This window comes from Crinia signifera, chromosome 5 (genome assembly GCF_055691185.1).
Source record: "Crinia signifera chromosome 5, ASM5569118v1, whole genome shotgun sequence".
Classification (NCBI taxonomy): domain Eukaryota; kingdom Metazoa; phylum Chordata; class Amphibia; order Anura; family Myobatrachidae; genus Crinia; species Crinia signifera.
In genome coordinates this window covers 235,143,985-235,163,071 of record NC_139221.1, presented here as the reverse complement: position 1 = coordinate 235,163,071, position 19,087 = coordinate 235,143,985, and the positions used below count along the sequence as shown (strand labels likewise).

At 43.0% G+C, this 19,087-nt stretch overlaps 1 protein-coding gene across 3 annotated transcripts in view; it reads left to right on the top strand.

Annotated features, from left to right (window-relative positions):
• The first annotated feature begins 487 nt into the window (after nt 1–487).
• TCAIM (T cell activation inhibitor, mitochondrial) overlaps nt 488–19,087 on the top strand; it is a 62,860-nt gene continuing 44,260 nt past the window's right edge. For 2 of the 3 annotated variants that reach the window (XM_083188670.1, XM_083188667.1), the window contains exons 1-5: nt 488–613; nt 10,862–10,917; nt 15,564–15,699; nt 18,111–18,264; nt 18,607–18,853. In XM_083188670.1, the coding sequence (XP_083044796.1) occupies nt 10,889–10,917; nt 15,564–15,699; nt 18,111–18,264; nt 18,607–18,853 (566 nt within the window). In that variant the 5' untranslated portion in view covers nt 488–613; nt 10,862–10,888. Of the gene's footprint in view, nt 614–695; nt 934–10,861; nt 10,918–15,563; nt 15,700–18,110; nt 18,265–18,606; nt 18,854–19,087 lie in introns of those variants that run through there. The other variant, XM_083188668.1, reaches the window with a different exon arrangement.

The window sequence follows — 19,087 nt, the reverse complement described above, 5'->3', positions numbered from 1 at the left end:
ATTTTAAAAGATCACAGGCGGAGCTAATTATTTCACCTGTGATTCTGTGAAGAGACCTGCAAAACGCCAACTGTTGTGGGTACTTGAGGACCAAGGTTGAGAACCACTGTTCTAGAGGATAATAGCAAGCATCTGATCGGTTGCTATGAGCAACAACTTTCGCTTCCAAAAACTCCAACTTTAGCAAATTCACTCTGCAGTGCTCATGTGCTGGTGATTGAAGCTACCCTGGAAACCATGCACCGTATCTGAGTGCTACAGTAAATAACAATATTAGCTGGTACAATCTATGTCTCCCATCTACAACTTTGGTTTAATAACAAACTGCATGACGAGAAGCCGATCGAGGTTCGTCGTCCCTCAGTAGCCGCACGCAGATGTCCCCTGCTTGCTGTATGTATGCTCTATGTAAGGTGCTGTAACAGTCACTGTAATGCAGTGACAGCTGAGAGTAACGCCTCATCTCCTCCTCACTCTGATTGGTTGGGTAAAGTGGGCGAGAGCGTGACGCCATGCTCATTATTCTCAGAGGAAAATGACTAGCTCAGCGATTGATTGGTTGAGACTGGACTCGTCAGGCCGATGACTCGGTGTTCGCGACCTCTGCAGACAGGTAAGAGAGTGTCATTAGTGGCCGACAGTCTGTGGTTATTCTACAGCACCCTTCTATTAGCTACGTCACGGCAGTGTTACCGTGGCAACAGCTTGATGTGATAACACGCGCACAGTCCAGTCAGCAGGGCTTCCATGGTGGCGGGGTCGGAGAGTCATTTGCACTGCCCAGAAGCGGCAGGTTATTTGTGACGACCCTGCATTGTTTCGTCTGTGGTATATGGCTCATTAACAGCAGCGAGGCTGCAGAGTTTGCACCTGCATTCATAAGCAGTGGTTTCTATAGCAAGGGGTGTGGATTAATAGATCTTCAATTTATAGGTAGGCATTTATTAGGTTGACCGATGAAAAGTCAAATGTGGAAAAAGTTGAGAGGTTCAAAAGGTCGACACACAAGGGGCACAATTCAAACCCAATTATAGAATAAAAGAGAATTGTGCCTGCGCTGGCTGCTTCCAAATAATTGTATCTGACGTTTCTCAAAAAATATATAAACAATTTATTAAAACATTCACATAAATAAAATCACACATAATCTATATTGACTGAGAGTCCTTTGTTGAAGGTATTATCTCACTGGGATAGCGATATAGCAAGTACTAGCTGAGAATAATAATAAAGTGCTGTAAAATTTGTATTACCATCCTGGTCGGTCTGGGAGATGTTTGTATACCAGAATTGGGATCACAGTCCTGAATTAGGCCCAATAGGGGTGTATTGGCTATTGTGCTGCTGAGACCTGGTGCCTGATACCCCATATTCCCCTAAATGGGACGCATCCACAATTTGGTCGTTTGAAAATCCATTGTTGCTTAAAGGGACACAGCCATTCACCATCTTCAGAAGTCCTCCTTGGAAATAACTGGAGTTCCAGCTTTTGGGATATCTGCATGATCCCTAATCCCAGTCTCCAAAGGACATCACCATCTGAGGGGAGTGTCATACCCCCGCCCGTCATAGGGCCTAATTCAGGACTGTGATCCCAATTCTGGTATACAAACATCTCCCAGACCGACCAGGATGGTAATACAAATTTTACAGCACTTTATTATTATTCTCAGCTAGTACTTGCTATATCGCTATCCCAGTGAGATAATACCTTCAACAAAGGACTCTCAGTCAATATAGATTATGTGTGATTTTATTTATGTGAATGTTTTAATAAATTGTTTATATATTTTTTGAGAAACGTCAGATACAATTATTTGGAAGCAGCCAGCGCAGGCACAATTCTCTTTTATTCTCTTCTTGTACCTTTAGGGCCTGACCGCCCTGTGCCAGCCGCTGTTGATTTGCGCACCACACATTTTTTCCATTTTTCAAACCCAATTATGTTTTGCGACCTTTATCAGTACAAATGTATAAACTCGTGGTCTTGCTTCGATCCACACACTTTGGGCATGGCGGCTCATTTCGATTGTAACAGTTTCTATTCCCAATAGATGCCCATGTGAATAATCAAGCAAATGTTGAGAAAATATTGATGGAAATTCTTCAAAAACTGTCGAACATTTATGTGTCAACCATTGTTATGAAATGAGTATTAAAAACAATATTTTTTAACTACATTTTTATTAATTACTATTAAAAAGTTCCTAATTTTAAGCCATTCTTTTTTGAGATATTGGAGGTGATAGAATAGAGGTTAGGGTACTTGTTTCCTAGCACGGCCACAACGATCATAATCGCGGTCATCGGGGGTAAAATCGGGGCCATCGCGGCCGCTAAAAAATCGGGTGCGATGGGCCAGACGCGATGCCCGCGATTTCCCCATAGAGAACAATGTTAAATGCCTCAATTTACCCGCGATGACCACGATTTCCCATAGGAAACAATGTGAAATGGCTCAATTTAGCCAAATTATCATAGGAACAATAGTAAATGGGCCAAAAACACCCCTAAACATTGAAATGTCCCACCAAAAGTAGTTGACGCCACCCCGCCATCAACGTGAACCCGAAGCGTGGCGAGCGCAGCGAGCCCGCGAGGGGCGGCGGTACGCATCCTCCGACCTTTTCATGCCCTACTATCCACTAGGGCGTGGATTGAGAATAGAATAGTGTGGCGAGCGCAGCGAGGCGAGGGGACGCGGATACCTTCACAGTTATATGCGTCCCCTCGCGGGCTTCCCAGGTGTCCATGGCGACGCGGACACCTGGGAAGCCCGCGAAGGGACGCGTTTACCTGTGAAGGTATCCGCGTCCCCTCGCGGGGCTCGCTGCGCTCGCCACGCTTCGGGCTCGGTGGCTCACTGCGCTCGCCACACTATTCTATTCTCACTCCATGCCCTAGTGGATAGTAGGGCATGAAAAGGTCGGAGGACGCATACCGCCGCCCCTCGCGGGCTCGCTGCGCTTGCCACGCTTCGGATTCACGTTGATGGCGGGGTGGCGTCAACTACTTTTGGGGGGACATTTCAATGTTCAGGGGTGTTTTTGGCCCATTTACTATTGTTCCTATGCTGATTTGGGTAAATTCATCCATTTAACATTGTTTCCTATGGGAAATCGTGGTCATCGCGGGTAAATTGAGGCATTTAACATTGTTCCCTATGGGGAAATCGGGGGCATCGCGTCTGGACCATTTAAGCATTTTTAGGTGCACACGACGCGACCGACCCGATATTTAAATGGAAAAATCGGGGGCATCGCGTCGGTCGCGTCGCAGGCCACTCAAATTACCCCCGATGGCCAAGATTTGTGGCCGTGCTAGGAAACAAGTACCGAGGTTAGTAGTGAAGTATATGGGTTAAAAATAATAGCAATAGAAAAGACAAACCTGCAAATAGTGCTCGGAAAATACAAAAGGTGTTTTGTTTTTTTTTAAATAAAAAAATATGGTTTGCGTGTCCGCTTGTGATTAATATTGCTTAAGTAATTGCTGTCAGTGCTATTAGGTACCTGACATTTTCCTTAATGGAATAATGCAATTAAATAATATCAGGAACTGGCCTATCTGAGGGGGAAATTTACTAATTCTGCCTATCATATACAATACCGTGTATTGATGGGTGTGACCGGGATTGGCATGAAAATATGGCCAATGGTGAAGTCAATCTAACTTGTGCCCCCCACGGTTTTAACCAGCCGTTATTACACACTCCATCCATACATACCTATTTTGATCCTGTAGGTTCAGTCCTCTTCTCTAAATGTGTACCTGTGGAAAAAAAATTATGTTCACCACCTCTCCGGCATAGATCACGTCCTCTTTGGTCCAAGTAGGAATCAAGGGGGTTAAAAAAATGCATTACCAGAACCAACTGGACTGAGGAGCTGCAAGTGTGTTTAGACTTGCAGCTCCTCCCCGAGAATGAGGGAATCGTCACTAGGACTTCCCTCAGCCTATCAGGAGTGCGCTGTGCTGTGCACGGCTCCATAGATATGTATGTTATAAATGTAACATGTGCTTCGATGGTGGGTACCAGCAATTCAGGCTGACCGCAAAGTCAATTGGGGTCAAGTTTGTGGTTGACCCGAATTGACTTTACAATCAGCCTGATTTGCCGGACTGACATCACTGGGACATCCCTCATTCTTGGGGAAGTGTTTACACTTGCAGCTCCTCAGTCTGGTTGGTTTGGGTTTTGCATTTTTTTTAACCCCTTGGAAGCCTACTTGGACCAAATAGGATGCAATCTACGCCTGAGGGGTGGTGAGTATAATTTTTTTCACAGGTACCCATTTGGCATTCTACTGGAGAAGAGGACTGAACCTATGGGATCAAAAGGATGTGGATGGAGTATGTAACAAATTTATACTTTAGTGTGTGTGTGTGTGAGTCATTTCTCTGGGTATTGCTTCTATTGTGACTATAAGTCCCAGTGAGCCCATTAATGCCCGCATGGTGGGATTTGTGGTTCTCCAAGTTCCAGCATGCCAGGCAGGCTTTCTGACACTTGTAGTTCTACTATAAAACCCAATACCTTATGTGTAAGGTGCCCTGAAGGGGGAGACCCCTTTATTGGGGGTACCCACTCCCCTAGGGACCCGACCAGGACCGAGTATCCAGGGTGTTTATGCTTTGGTTGGGAGAACATATGTAAAAAGTTTCCCCCGGCTGTGGCATGACACCGCTGGTTGTTGGAGCCCAGTGCTGGTTATAAAATGATGGGGGGACCCCTTTTCTTTTTGTGCCCCGTATATTTGTAACCAGGACCGGTCCAAGAGCCCACTGCTGGTTATAGAAATACAGGGAGACCAAAGTTTTTTTTTGTTCCCCTGTATTTCTCAACCAGCACTGAGCCGGTGAGCCGAAGAGGCTTCAGCAAATACGGATGGAAAATGTAGTGTATTTTACATTTGTATTTTCGATTCATACAAAATTTCCATTCGCATTTTCTGCTAAATTCACGGATGAATTGAGCAGTATGAATGATAATACATTTTGTCATCAGATACTGTAGAACTCTATGACCATATACAGCCCAGTCTTAGCAATGGTGTACTCATTCCTATACCCGATCTTAGTAAATTTCTGCCTTAGAGTATGTTCAGTCAGAAGGCATTGATTTATAAATCAGTTGATAGTTTGGCAGTGATTGTATACCTAAAACTATACTATAGGTTAATTAACTTTATTTGTGGATATATTAACTTGTTAATTCATCGGTGGCCATGTCCTCTATGTGTGTCTCATACAGTGGGACCTGCGGCACTAGAGATTAATTCCTGAGCTGTTTTTGAACATACTTGATAGAATAACCAATTTCCACACCTGAGCAGGAATGTATCAATTTCTTCATGCAGCCCAAGTGGGGACAGAGTGAAACAGTTCAATGTTAAGGTAAGTACAGGGTTGCCTTCCCTTCCGGAATGGCCGGGAGGCTTCCGAAAATCGGGTCCCGGAATGGTGGGCGACCTTCCAGGATGCCCCCCCCTCCCTGCATCTCCCCTGCGGCAGCGTTCATTTCCAGCGATTTACGACTTTTCGGGATGGGACTAAATATGAAAATTGTCATTTAGCCCCGCCCCCTCCTCGAAACCCCGCAAATTGCGGGATTTGCAGTACGGTGGCGGGGCTTTGTCTACATCAGGCACCACACATATTTAATTTGTATGACACTCTGGGAATCTGAGTACAAAAGACCTTTAAAAAGAACACTTTTTTTTTTTTTTCAAGCACTATATACATGTGGGTTTGCCTTTTCTGTTGATATCATTTTTAACCCATATATTTCGGTACTAGCCTCTATTCTCTCACCTCCAATGGGGAAATTTCTGGGAGTTCTATTTCACATGGGATGTTGCCACGGGCAACCACTCAGATACTATATATTATCTTCTAGAACATGGGTCTTCAACCTGTGGCCCTCCAGATGTTGTGAAACTACATGTTCCAACATGCATTGCCACATTTTTTCCTATAAGAGCATGCCAAAACAATCAGGGCATTATGGGACATGTAGTTCCACAACATCTGGAGGGCCACAGGTTGAAGACCTGTGTTCTAGAAGGTGCTAAATAAATAAGAAGTAGATTCTGATTGGTTGCCCATAGCAACATCCCATGTGAAATAGAATTCCCGTCTTAGTAAATTGTGGCCCAATATGTTGAAAATAATCACTTAAAAGGAGGAATTTTTTTGGTACTTGTGTAGTTTCACGGCGCCCGATATATCGGATGCGATATTGGCCGATATATCAGATGTGATATCGTCTGATATATCGATGCGATCCGAATCGATTTTTGACCTGTTCATAACCCCACTATCCACTACGCATGGAGTAGATTTTATATAGTGTGGCGAGTGCAGCGAGCCACCAAGCCCGAAGCGTGGCATAGTGAGCCCTGCGAGGGGACGCGGATTACTGCGCCCGCCACACTATATAAACTCCATGCGTAGTGGATAGTGGGGTTATGAACAGGTCAAAAAAACGCTTCGGATCGCATCGATATATCGGCCGATATCACAACCGATATATCACATCTGATATATCGGCCGATATATCACATCTGATATATCGACCGATATATCACATTTGATATATCGGCTGACATCGCATCTGATATATCGGGCGCCGTGAAACTACACAAGTACCACTTTTTAATAGTAATTAATAGAATATATACATTTTTAATACATTGTGCACCACCATATGCAACCCCCGTCTCTGTTTGTTCTGTACCATGCTTCTGGTTGTGAAAAGCAGCACCCCCGTAACACAACAATAATAGTAATAACTAATAATGGGGTCTCCACACGTTTAAATATATATATGGGGGACATTTAATAGGATGAGAGATTCAGAAAGTGAGAGATTTGGTAAGAAATCTCCAGGGTTTTTTTGTTTTGTTTTTAAAGCGGCAATCCTTTACATGGTAAAGGATTGCCGCTTTAACAAAACCTGTAGATTTCTCACAAAATCTCTCACTTTTTCAATCTCTTATCCTATTAAATTTCACCCATCTTTTTATTGCATATTATTGTGTGCACATACATTCTCACCTACCATCTTCATGTTTACCTTTTGTACCTGTTGACTTAATGCATGCTGACCATATGATAGCAACGTATTGACTGTAGACCGATACATTGTTAATCTGTCATGTGGATCGTTGATAAATTCCCTTGTCTCACAAACATGTCTTGTTTTCAAATCCAGTGTAATATTATGCGCTTTGTGTGTTTTTGTAAATTTGTGGAAACTTTGTGCTATGTATAACAGTGACTTGTTATTATACACAAAATGCATAGGATGGAGGGTTGCTTGCATGCAATCAGTAGAGACCCGCTCACTGCCATTTTTTTATTTTAATGTATTTGTTTGCTATACATTTTGTCAGTTTTCTTATGTGCAAGTATACTATGGACACTTGGAACAATTCATTTAAATGTCACATCCGTCTACATGTTAAATGCATATTTGGGTCTGGTATGGCAGTTGATTGAATGTTAAAATGTTGACAAGCAGAATTCTGCTCAATGTCACTCTGTAGGAGCTGTGGATTTCTGTGATTCTGCGCTCAATTGATAGGTATGGTTAATTATGTAAATAACAAATCCTATTTATCGAGTGGTACCTGTAAGGGAATTAAATGGTTAATAACAATAACAATGTTTACACTCTTTTGGGGAAAAAGTGATTTTTTTTTTTTTTTAGTGTACAGTTTTTGTGACGGTATTGCTTTCCCTGTCTTACCCTAACTTGTCCCGTACTGGAAGCCTCCGGGTACCACTATGAGTCACATGTAACGTTCTCCTTGCGGTGCCAGTTGTTATTCGGAGTTAGGAGATCTTCTTAGCACAGAGACTGGCTGGACCACGTTGCAGGTGGCAGCTGCTACGCCGATGCTTTGTCTGAGGCACCTGAAGGTGTTAGAAACAGGCACAGGGGGCAGTGTGCCGTGTTGTCTTGAGCGTCCAACATGTTTCATGCTACTAGCACACTTTTTCAAGGATGGTATTCCTATGGACAGGAACTGTTTTTATAGACATAAAACTTTATTAGTAAAAACGGAAGAGATGTTCTGGAAATTATAAAAAAAATGTGGGAAACACGTGTTTTAGATCCCAAAGTGGGTAATCATGTTTCAACAGACTTAGTCTTAGCTTAAAATATTTGAACTTATAAATATTTTAAAATATTTTATAGGAAGGTGTTTAATTCGATTTCTATATTTAGACCTTTTGGTTCTAATGTCCTCATATTATAAATCCATTTAGTCCTCTGTTCTCTTCAATTCTGTCACCGGGTTGCCTCCCCACCAATTCTCTTTTACTTTTTGAATTGCTATACATTTCAAACCTTTTGGATTTTTATTATGCTTTTCTAGAAAATAGTTGGAGACACTGTCCCATAGTTAGATAGATAGATAGATAGATAGATAGATAGATAGATAGACCGAGCAGTGAGGTAGCCCTTACAGCAATATTATTTATTTGTTTAGCTGGCTTTGGTGCAGAAGCTCCTAAGAGTTCACTGCTGTGTCCTTAGTGTATCCGTCCACTCACAGACTGGCAGCTGAACTGATTGACTACATCTCCCTTCATATGTGAATTGATGATGCCAGTGCCGCAGGTACTGCAAGGTTAGGCTGCGAGAGTGGAGGTTAGGGGATAAGTTAGGGTAAGTCTGTAGGAGGGCAGGTTAGGGTTAGTGGAGATGTTAGGGTAAGGCTGCCGGAGGGGGTAAGATATCATTTCAGTTTGGCATTCCTAAAAAGCTGAATGTTCCTGCTTACGGGCAACTGGACTTTCCCGCCACATCACCTCTGAATGTTGCCCGCGTACGGGCAGCTGGATTTTCCCGCCACATCACCTACCTAATGACAGATACACTATATAGACAAACATATTTCGCCATAAATGTTAATTTTTGAATTCAGGCTTTCAATCAGACCTATTGCCAAAGGTGTATATAATCAAGCACCTAGCCATGCAGCCTCCATTTACAAACATTTGTTATACAAAATGGGTCATTCTGAAAAGCTCATTGACTTCTAGCATGGTGTTTTGATAGGATGCCACCTTTGCAATAAGATAGTTTCATCCCAGCAGGATATTTGAAAGTCAATTGTAAGTGATATTATTAAGAAGTTTAAGCATTTATGAACAACAGCAACACAACCAGGAAGCAGTTGAGTTGCTGGAAAAGACCATGTAAAATTACAGAGAGTGGTCATCAACTGCAGAGGTGCATGTTGCGTAAAATTTGCCAATACTTTGCTGGTTCCATAACTCAAGAGTTTCAAAATTTCACTGGCATTAATGTAAGCACAAAAACTGTGCGACTGGAGCTTCATGGAATGGGTTTCCACTGCAGAGTCCTGTGCCAAGCATCTGATGGAGTGGTGTAAAACACACGGATATTATACTGTGGTGCAGTGAAAACGTGTTCTGTGGAGTGATGACTTACACTTCTCTATTTGGCAGTCAGATGGACTAGTCTACATTTGGCTGATGCCGGTAGAACTTTACTTGCCTGTCTGCATTATGACAACTGTAAAGTTTGGTGGAGGAGGGATAATCATATGGGGCTGTGTTTCAGGGTTTGGGCTCTAGTGAAGGCCAATCTTGTGGAAAGCCTTCCAAAAAAAGTGAAAGCTGTCCTATCTGCAAAAGGGGGACCAACTCCAGATTAAAGTATATATTTTAGAATACAATAACATTACAGTCCCTGTTGGTGTAATAGTCAGGCGTTCTGGTTGCATGTGCGGTCGCATTGCAATTAGCCATGTCCACGTGCAACCCATTCTAAGAAGCATACACAGCCATTTAATCTTATGGATCACCGTGCAGTCTTTACAGCAGTGGTTTTCAACCTTTTTACCTTGCGGCACACTAAATACGATTTTAAAATTGCCGAGGCACACCATGAGATCCACACAGGGCAAAACACAATGGCCCCACAGAAAAAGAAAACAAACCTATTGGCCCCCATATAAAAAAACACTGGTCCCCACAGGTAACAAAAATAAAATACATTGGCCCTTTACATGAAAAGAACAGACCAGTAAAAACAGTTGGACTGGTGGTGGTGGCTGTAAACTGGTTTGGGCATCTCCAGATCTGGGGGCACACTTTAGAAAAGCTCAAGGCACACTAGTGTGCCACGGCACACTGGTTGAAAAACACTGCTTTACAGGGTACATTTTCAGATGAACTCATTTGGAAATGTAGGGAGGTCAGGGGTGCTGTGAGGTAAGGTTGTGGGAGGACAAAGTCGAGTACAATTGGTGGAAGGGGAAAGAAATGAGGACCATATGAAGTGAGAGGTGAGAGATGCAGGACTGGTCCCAGAGGAAGGGTCAGCCCACAGCAACTAGCCACACACTGTAGGGGCTGAAACTGAGTGAAAGTGGGCAGAGGGCCCTGGAGGCAGATAAGTGCTATGGGAAAGGGATGAGGTGGAACAGCCCAGAAAGGGTATTACCACCCTCTTGACATTGCCCATATCAACTGTAGACGGCAGCCTCGCTGTGCCCCTTGATCCAGAACTTTGACTGGCACCACTTAAATATCTGGGTGACACCACAGCCTTGCATACCCAGAGCTGGCCTTCGCTAATTTGATGCCCTTATTCACATCTCACCACTCCATATTGCTCTTTATTCGCGTTACACCACACTATATTACACCTGATTCACACGGTACCCTAGAGTAGTGCCTTTTCTACACATTATGCCGCACATTGCACAAATCAATATTGACGGCCACCGGGTAGGCCTGTGTGTACACCCCATTAGTATTGGAAACATTTTTTTATGTTTAGACTGTATTTGACTTCTATTCATTTGTTTTGTGTAAGGTTTTCTTCTGATTTCTGGATGCGGATATGTTTGCCTGCTGTAGAATCACAAAAAGGTAAGATAACGAAGCTGACCAGCTCAATCATTCATGTTTCATACAGTCTTGTCTTGAAAATCACATTGAATGATGCACTTCTGATCTAAAGTTATGCATGAATAATTCAATAAAGGAATAAAATCTATGGTCAGATATCAGTGTTCTCTTCATTTTTGTTCATTTTTAATCTTCTTTATTTTTGGGCAGAAAGCATTTATTATACACTTCCTTGAATATAATTACTGATTGTATTAAGAGCTATACTATAAAATATGTTTTCATGTTGAGGAGCACCTCAAATCGCAAAACTACAACTGCTTTCTGTAGCGAGGGGGGAAGGGGGGGGGGGGGTTGCCGTACAGGGTGGTATATTTTACCAACATTTTCCACAGGTTAAAAAATCTCCACTGAACCAAAGCAGCCAATACTCTGTTAATGTTTATCTGTATAAAGGTACCCATACACGGTCCGTTAAACGGATCCGTTCGGGTCTTAATTAGCACGCTTCGCATCGGATCGCATGCCTAGTGCATGCGGTGTGCATGCAATGCGATCCGATGCGAAGTTTAGCTAGTACAAAAAGTATGTGCAGCACATACTTTTTGTACCGTACTATGTGATGCGTGGGAGCGAGCATCGCATAGTACAAAACGGACGGTCCGGGAATGGACCGTCTATGGGTACCTTTATACAGATTAGATATTGACAATTTTGTCGTTAGGGATTTAGTGAAACTTTGAGCAGTATTAGTAAGTAGTAAATACATATTCTGTCCAGCAGAAACATATCTCACTATGTTATTGATTATTATTTCTTCCCTGTACATTATTGCCAGTAATTATGATAAGTTCACCTGTGGGGTTGCCTGTGGGAAGAGTGCTGAAAACAGTAATTTCAATGATGGCTGCAGCACCTGCAGTTCAAGGAGGTTCTGCCATACCCCGTCGTACAGCCCCAACTTTGCGCACTGCGGCTTTCACCTCTTCCCAAAGATGAAAGAGCACCTTAAGGATTAACACTTCAACTCTGACGATGAGCTGAAATCTGCCATTCGGTCTTGGTGTCGACAACAAACAGCTTTCTTCTCTGACGGGTTTGCCTAACTCATCAAGCGTTGGTGCACATGCGTGAAAACAGATTGGGGCTATGGTAAAAAGTGAATAGTGCATTACACAGAGGATAAACTGAGTTATCATGTACAAAAAAAGTGTTCAAATGTGTTCACAAATAAAAAAGACTTATAGCCATGGAGGCATTACTTTTTAATCCAGCCTTGTGTGTATATGTATGTGCGTTTGTGATATATATATATATATATCTCACAATCTAGTGTCTGTGTGTCGCCAATACACTGCCATCTGTTGGCAGCAGGTGAAACTACATCTCTTTCTCTCATATAAGCTACCTTACCTTATATAATATTGTGGCAGAGTCAGCATTCCTCCACATGAAAGTAATGTGGAGGATCCAGACCAGGTTTTGGTAGCAGTAGCAGAATCCCAGGTGTAATCAGCAGCACCTGGGATCTCCTGATATAAGGGTTTTCAGGGCAGAGGCACCTTGCTCTCAATGGTGGAATATCTACCTGAGTGATAGGCCAGGGGTGTTATAGCATAGGGACCATTGGAGCCTTTCAAGAGTCTGCTATGCTGAGACTGCCTGTAATACAGACTGCATATGAATAGACAACAAAATTGTCCTCTACCCTGTGTTTGTGATCCTTGTCACAATTGGTGGAGAATGCAAGCAAGGATCCATCTCAGAAGGGCACGGTGTACATCATGAGCCGTGGGTGAGATATCCGTGTTTAAACTGCAAATTTTTTCTCTTCTCTAGTTATGCATTGTGCTTGTAGCCTTAAAGGGCCATTGCATTATAAACCTTGTTTTGTGGTAAATAGCCAGCAAAGCAGTTGGGTGTCCGCTTGGTTCCGTTTGATAAGCCTGTCACATTATATTAAGCCTCCTAGGTTTGCTCTTACAGGGGATGAGCAGGGAAATATGGAGGAAATAGCCGTCTAAGGCAGTTTGCAACACTAGAAAGGGCACAACAACAACATCAGAAACAAAGGGTCCAGTTATAGCAAAGATCTGGCATATCCAATCGATGGAGTACATTACCAGTATTCTGAAATGCTCTTCCAAAAAGTTTATCAAGATATGGGAACCATGGACCACATACTTTATTGTGCCTCAAGCCTTCCTATAAGAACAAGGATTTTGACCCTTTAGCACCCAATCTGACTTCCAGTAAGCTAATCAATACCAGTCGGGTGGGACACCTCCCTCACCACCCTTCCACCCCCTTGCCCCTTTTTTCCTCATCGGTCCTGTTCTCTGTCTCTTTTCCACTCTTTTCCCTCCTCCACCCTTCCACTAACTCTCTATCTTTCTTTCTTTTTAAGGTTTTTGTTAGCTGCGAGCTTCCATAAAAAAAAAAAGTCTTTATTTTTCTTGGCCTTTTTCACGCTATCGTTCTATTATTTTTGAGTATATTATTATTTCTAAAAATAAGAGATGTCTCTGTATTATGTTGTTTATGCATACTTTAACCCGTCTATGAACCTCTGTGAAGGTTTTTCATTTTGTCTTTCACCCATGTTTTCATGACATCTCGTTAATAAAATTTATATAAAAAATAAATAAAAAAAAAAAAAGGGGTCCAACAGGATGATAGAAGGATGGAGGTACAAATCTACCATGTACACCTGTTAAAGCCCTGGAAGGAAACTGTCAGTAAGCCCTCTTTGGTAGCTAAAAAGGTTCCAGAATGCCAGGTGCCCATTGAAGTCACGCTTACTCCTGGATAGAAACGGGAAATGGTAAACTTGGTAAGGCGCTACCAAGACGTGTTTTCTGCCATTCCGGGAAAGACACAGATCACCCAACATGATGTTGTGACTCCACCCGGGGTGGTAATTAAACAAAGGCCATATCGCATACCTGAAGCAAAGCGTGCAGCAGTAAAGCAAGAGGTAGAAGAGATGTTATGCCTAAGGGTTATAGAGGAATCCACCAGTGAGTGGAATAATCTAATTGTCTTAGTACCTAAGCCTTCCGGTGCTTTAAGATTCTGCAATGACTTCCTTAAACTAAAACAAGTGTCCCAGTTTGATTCTTACCCTATGCCCCGGGTGGATGAGTTGGTAGAAAATTTAGTCAATAGTCTGTATCTCACTACACTTGATTTGACAAAAGGTTATGGCAGTTTCCATTAACAGAAGCTGCTAAGGAAAAAAACAGCCTTCTCTACCCCAGAGGGCTTATTTCAGTATAAAGTACTCCCATTTGGTTTACATGGTGCCCCAGTAACCTTCCAGAGAGCTATGAATAAGTTGCTGCGGCCCCGCAGGGAATATGCAGCTGCTTATTTAGATTACATTGTTATTTTCAGCTCTGACTGGGAGTCACACCTACCAAAGGTGGAACCCATTTTGCAGTCTCTACGGGCACACGGGTTTATCTCCAACCCTGAGAAATGTGCCATTGGTATGGTTGAGGCCATGTATTTGGGGTACAACGAGGGTAGAGGACAGGTTAAACCTCAGCCTAGTAAGGTAGAAGCAGTCCTCACCTGGTCTTACTAAGTAAGTGTAAGGCACAACTTAGGACATTTCTTGGATATTATCGCAGGTTCAATAGCGATTTCGCATCCCCGAGCGGCTCCACTAACCGAATATCTTAAAAAATCCCCAGATAACGTTCTCTAGACCAGTAAAAACTGCTTGGCAGGATTTAAGACGAGCTTTGTGTACCAAGCCGGTCTTGCAAGTTCCTGACTTTAAAAAACAATTTGTGTTACAGAAGGTTGCTTCTGGGACAGGATTAGGAGCAGTCCTCTCCCAAGAGGAGAAGCCCATCCTCTACCTTAGCCATAAATTATTGCTGAGAGCGCAAGTACTCAACTGTTGAGCAGGAGTGCTTGGCCATTAAGTGGGCAGTTGAGTCATTAAGGTATTATTTATTGGTGTGTTTTTGTTGGTCACAGACCATGCACCTGTACAGTGAATGCTCATGTGACCCTTTGGTTTTTGGACTTGCAGCCATCTAAGTTTGAGATGTGGCATCATCTGGGGAAACAGCACCTCAATGCCGAAGCCCTTTCCAGGAGGTTTGTAGGTCCTGATCCTCCAAGCAACCATATGGTAAAGCTAGGGGAGGAGGAAGAAGGCAAGGTCGGCGACCCCTGGAAGGTGGAGGGCTATGTACCCAGGCGGATGACACAAGTAGGGGTGGGTGAGGCTGAAAGCTCACATGAAAATTGTGTAGCTTCATCAGGGTGTTTGAAGTTAAGCGGAAGCAGTAGCAGAATCCCAGATGTAATCAGCAGCACCTGTGATGTCCTGATATACGGGTTTCCAGGGCAGAGTTACCATGCTTCCAGGGAAGAGACACGATGGTGGAATATATACCAACGTGATAGGCCGGGGGTGTTATAGCATAGGGATCATTGGAGCCTTTCAAGAGTCTGCTATGCTGAGACTGCCTGTATGCTACGGCCTGTAACACGACTGCATATGAATTTAACCTGCTATGCTGTAACCTGCCTTTTGTCAATGTTGACCTTTTTTCCATGTAGGTCTTGTGCCTGTCAACCTAGGCACTGTCAAACTATCAATGGTAACATATCAATATGTTTACTGCATGTTTTTTAATCTTCTCCAGGCTGTGCTGGGGAGAGGTGATTTATAGGCATCTGCTCCAAGCCAGGGCGCTCTCAGGGGCAGACGCTGTGAATGCTTTAAGGCCTTTCTATTTTGCTGTGCACCCAGATTTCTTTGGTCAACACCCTAGAGAAAGGGTAAGTAACTTTTTTAGAGCTAAACTTTTTTTTGCCAAATTGAAACTACAATATTACATGACTGCAATCACACAAATACATATAAAAATAATAAGTGGAAAATGAAACTATTGTCAAAAGACCTAAACATCACACTTAGTAATTCAATGTTGACTAGACATCCTGGCACATACACTCTAACGGTAACTATACAGATGGAGCTGCTCTCATCAGGGGTGGGATGCTTTAAACCCCCCATTATCAGGGTTTTTACTGCATTTCTGTATTCTCTATTGCCCCTCCGCAGTGTTGTGGAGGGAATCGCCAGCAAAAGCTGTTGATTCTCTGCAGAAGCCTATGGGCTTTTTACCGCAGCGCTGTGTGAGGGATCTGTCACGGATCCCTCCCAGCATGGCCGGTGCCGGACTCTGCGCATGCGCAGACGGACTCTCGTGTCTTAGACCCGCAAGAGCTGTCCCTTGTGTTAGAGCATGCGGTACCCAGCAAAGGGGTGGCGATATATTTTAGAGCATCCCGCCCCAGAGCGGTTCCTGGCACGCCGACCGCCAATTGACGAATGGGGCGCGTGCTTGTTGAGAAGCTTGCGCGCCCCATTCTCATAGAACGGCCCTATCTGTACTCTACTGTTTGAGGCCCAAAGATGACCTTTGGTCAGTACCAAAAATTTATGTAGACAGAGTGGTTTGTTAGTTCTCTTGAGCTATATAATATAAGAAAATAGAACATGTAATAAGTTCTTTATGTAGCATATGTGCAGGGCAAGTTCTTCCATTAGAATACTTTAGGCAGCTGCTTAAGTGACATCCTTTATCATGCTTTGTGCTGGGTACATCCGTATCTGCAACTGCACCAGCTATTTGTTTTTACCTGTTTTAGCCTGCTTCCCTGTCCATCAGTGTTATCTGCCGAGTACAGCAGGTAGGCCTCAGCTGGGCATCACATGCCCATATCATTCCTCCCATTCCCTCTTACACAGCCAATTATGCAACTATCGCCTTTTAGAATATTCATATAAAAATTACTTTGAAGAAGTGCATTTGGAAATGGGGGGGGGGGGGGATGGTAATGTGAAGTTTTGACTTGGGTGCCTAGAAACCTTGCACCAGCCCTACATATTTAGAGACATTGCACCAGCGCTACATATCTAGAAACCTTGCACCAGCCCTACATATTTAGAGACATTGCACCAGCGCTACATATCTAGAAACCTTGCACCAGCCCTACATATTTAGAGACATTGCACCAGCCCTGCATATCTAGAAGCCTTGCACCAGTGCTACATATCTAGAAGCCTTGCACCAGCCCTACATATCTAGAAACCTTGGGTGAGATTTAATAGGATGAGAGATTCAGAAAGTGAGAGATTTGTTGAGAAATCTCCAGTTTTTTAAAGCGGCAATCATTTACACTGCAAAACCAGTTTGGTTTTGCAGTGTAAATGATTGCCGCTTTAAAAAAAACCTGGAGATTTTGCATCAAATCTCTAACTTTCTGCATCTCTCATCCTATTGAATCTCACCCCTTGCACCAGTTCTACATAGGTAGGCAGCACAGAGAAGGGTTTGTCTAGACATTATTAATAAAAACTCCAGATATATTTCTCTAGCTTGTGTTGTCTTTAGAAGATGCTTTGTTCATTGTGTGGTGTGTGTATTTTCTTAGTGTTTGCATGGCTTACCTCCAAGTGATCTCCCACAATACAAAAACATACTCATAGGTTCTTTTACAATATAAATTAAACTTATGGGCCAAATGTAATAGAGTGAGAGAATAATAAAGTGAGAGATTTTGGGAGAGTCTTCTTCTTCTCCTTCTCCTTCTCCTTCTCCTCCTCCTCTTCCCCTTCTTCTTCCCCTTCTTCTTCCCCTTCTTCTTCTTCTTCTTCTTCTTCCTCTTCTTCTTCTTCTTCTTCTTCTTCTTCTTCTTCTTCTTCTTCTTCTTCTTCTTCTTCCTCTTCCCCCTCTTCTTCTTCTTCTTCTTCTTCTTCTTCTTCTTCCTCTTCCCCCTCTTCTTCTTCTTCTTCCTCTTCCCCTTCTTCTTCTTCTTCTTCTTCTTCCCCTTCTTCTTCTTCTTCTTCTTCTTCTTCTTCTTCTTCTTCTTCCTCTTGCCCCTCTTCTTCTTCTTCTTCTTCTTCTTCTTCTTCTTCCTCTTCCCCCTCTTCTTCTTCTTCTTCTTCTTCTTCTTCCTCCTCTTCCCCCTCTTCTTCTTCTTCTTCCTCTTCCCCCTCTTCTTCTTCCCCCTCTTCCCCCAGGTTTTTCAGTGTAAATGATTACTGCTTTAGAAAAAATGGAAAAACTCTCCCAAAATGTATCACTTTTTGATTCTCACACCCTATTACATTTGGCCCTATGTGTACATGTGTACTATGTGGTTAGCATCCTACTGTCCATTATTAAAATTTATGTTTTCAGGAAATTAATGAAAACTCTCTCAAAAGATTAAATGGATACCTAGAAAGTCTTCAGAAGCCCGGACTTCGATCTCACAAACCTGCTAAACTCACGTTTTATGTGCGAGAAACTGAGCCAATTTCGGAGACTGAGCAAGAATACACCAAGGAATCGGGTAGAGGCTTATATACAATTACTTATGTGTCAGAACCTACACATACATCTCATATTTTCCCATGGAAATCATTCCGTTTAAAAAAAAGATCTGTATTTGTAGCAGGAGTAATACTTATATATGATGCCCCTCTTCGCAGGATCTGCCAGGTCCCTTAAATCCTTCAAAGAGTTTTTCTAAATACTACTGCAGTTCACACAAGGTAGCATTGATAGCGCTTCACTTTATGCTCCGTTCCTGCTGACTGGGCAGATCTAGTGTTAAGGCAATGTGTGACCAATGACGGCTTTGTAGAATGGGTGGATCCTTTGACACATCTGTATCATTTATTGCATTTCACAGGATTTCGATCAGTCAGCTTTACTTTAAATACCAGGGACCTTCTGAGCACAGTCTTGGGCATTCTCAATTCCTGCAGCTTATCTACTGACCATGTCCAAAGTTTAGCTGAAGTTATGGAATCTTCAAAGAGAACAACCTCAACGTTTTACAGGCCGATTAAGTGGGACAAGACCTATTACTCCTTCACTGGCTTCAAAGACCCAGAAGAGGAACTGGAACAAGCGCAGAAAACAGAAATAACCATTGCGTAAGTTTCTTACAAAAGTCATGATGCACAGCAGTCAGTGCCAGATTAAGCCTTCGGGGGGGCCCGGGGCACTTTAGACAAGGGGGGCCCCTTGCACTTGTCATTATTGGCTGCAAATGGCATGGAAGAATATTACACCGTCGAAACACAGAGTAAAGGCAGTATAAACTGGTGAATGGGTAACTACAAGGGGTGTGTGTCTGTGTGTGTGTGTGAGCTCAGCACAAACGTCCT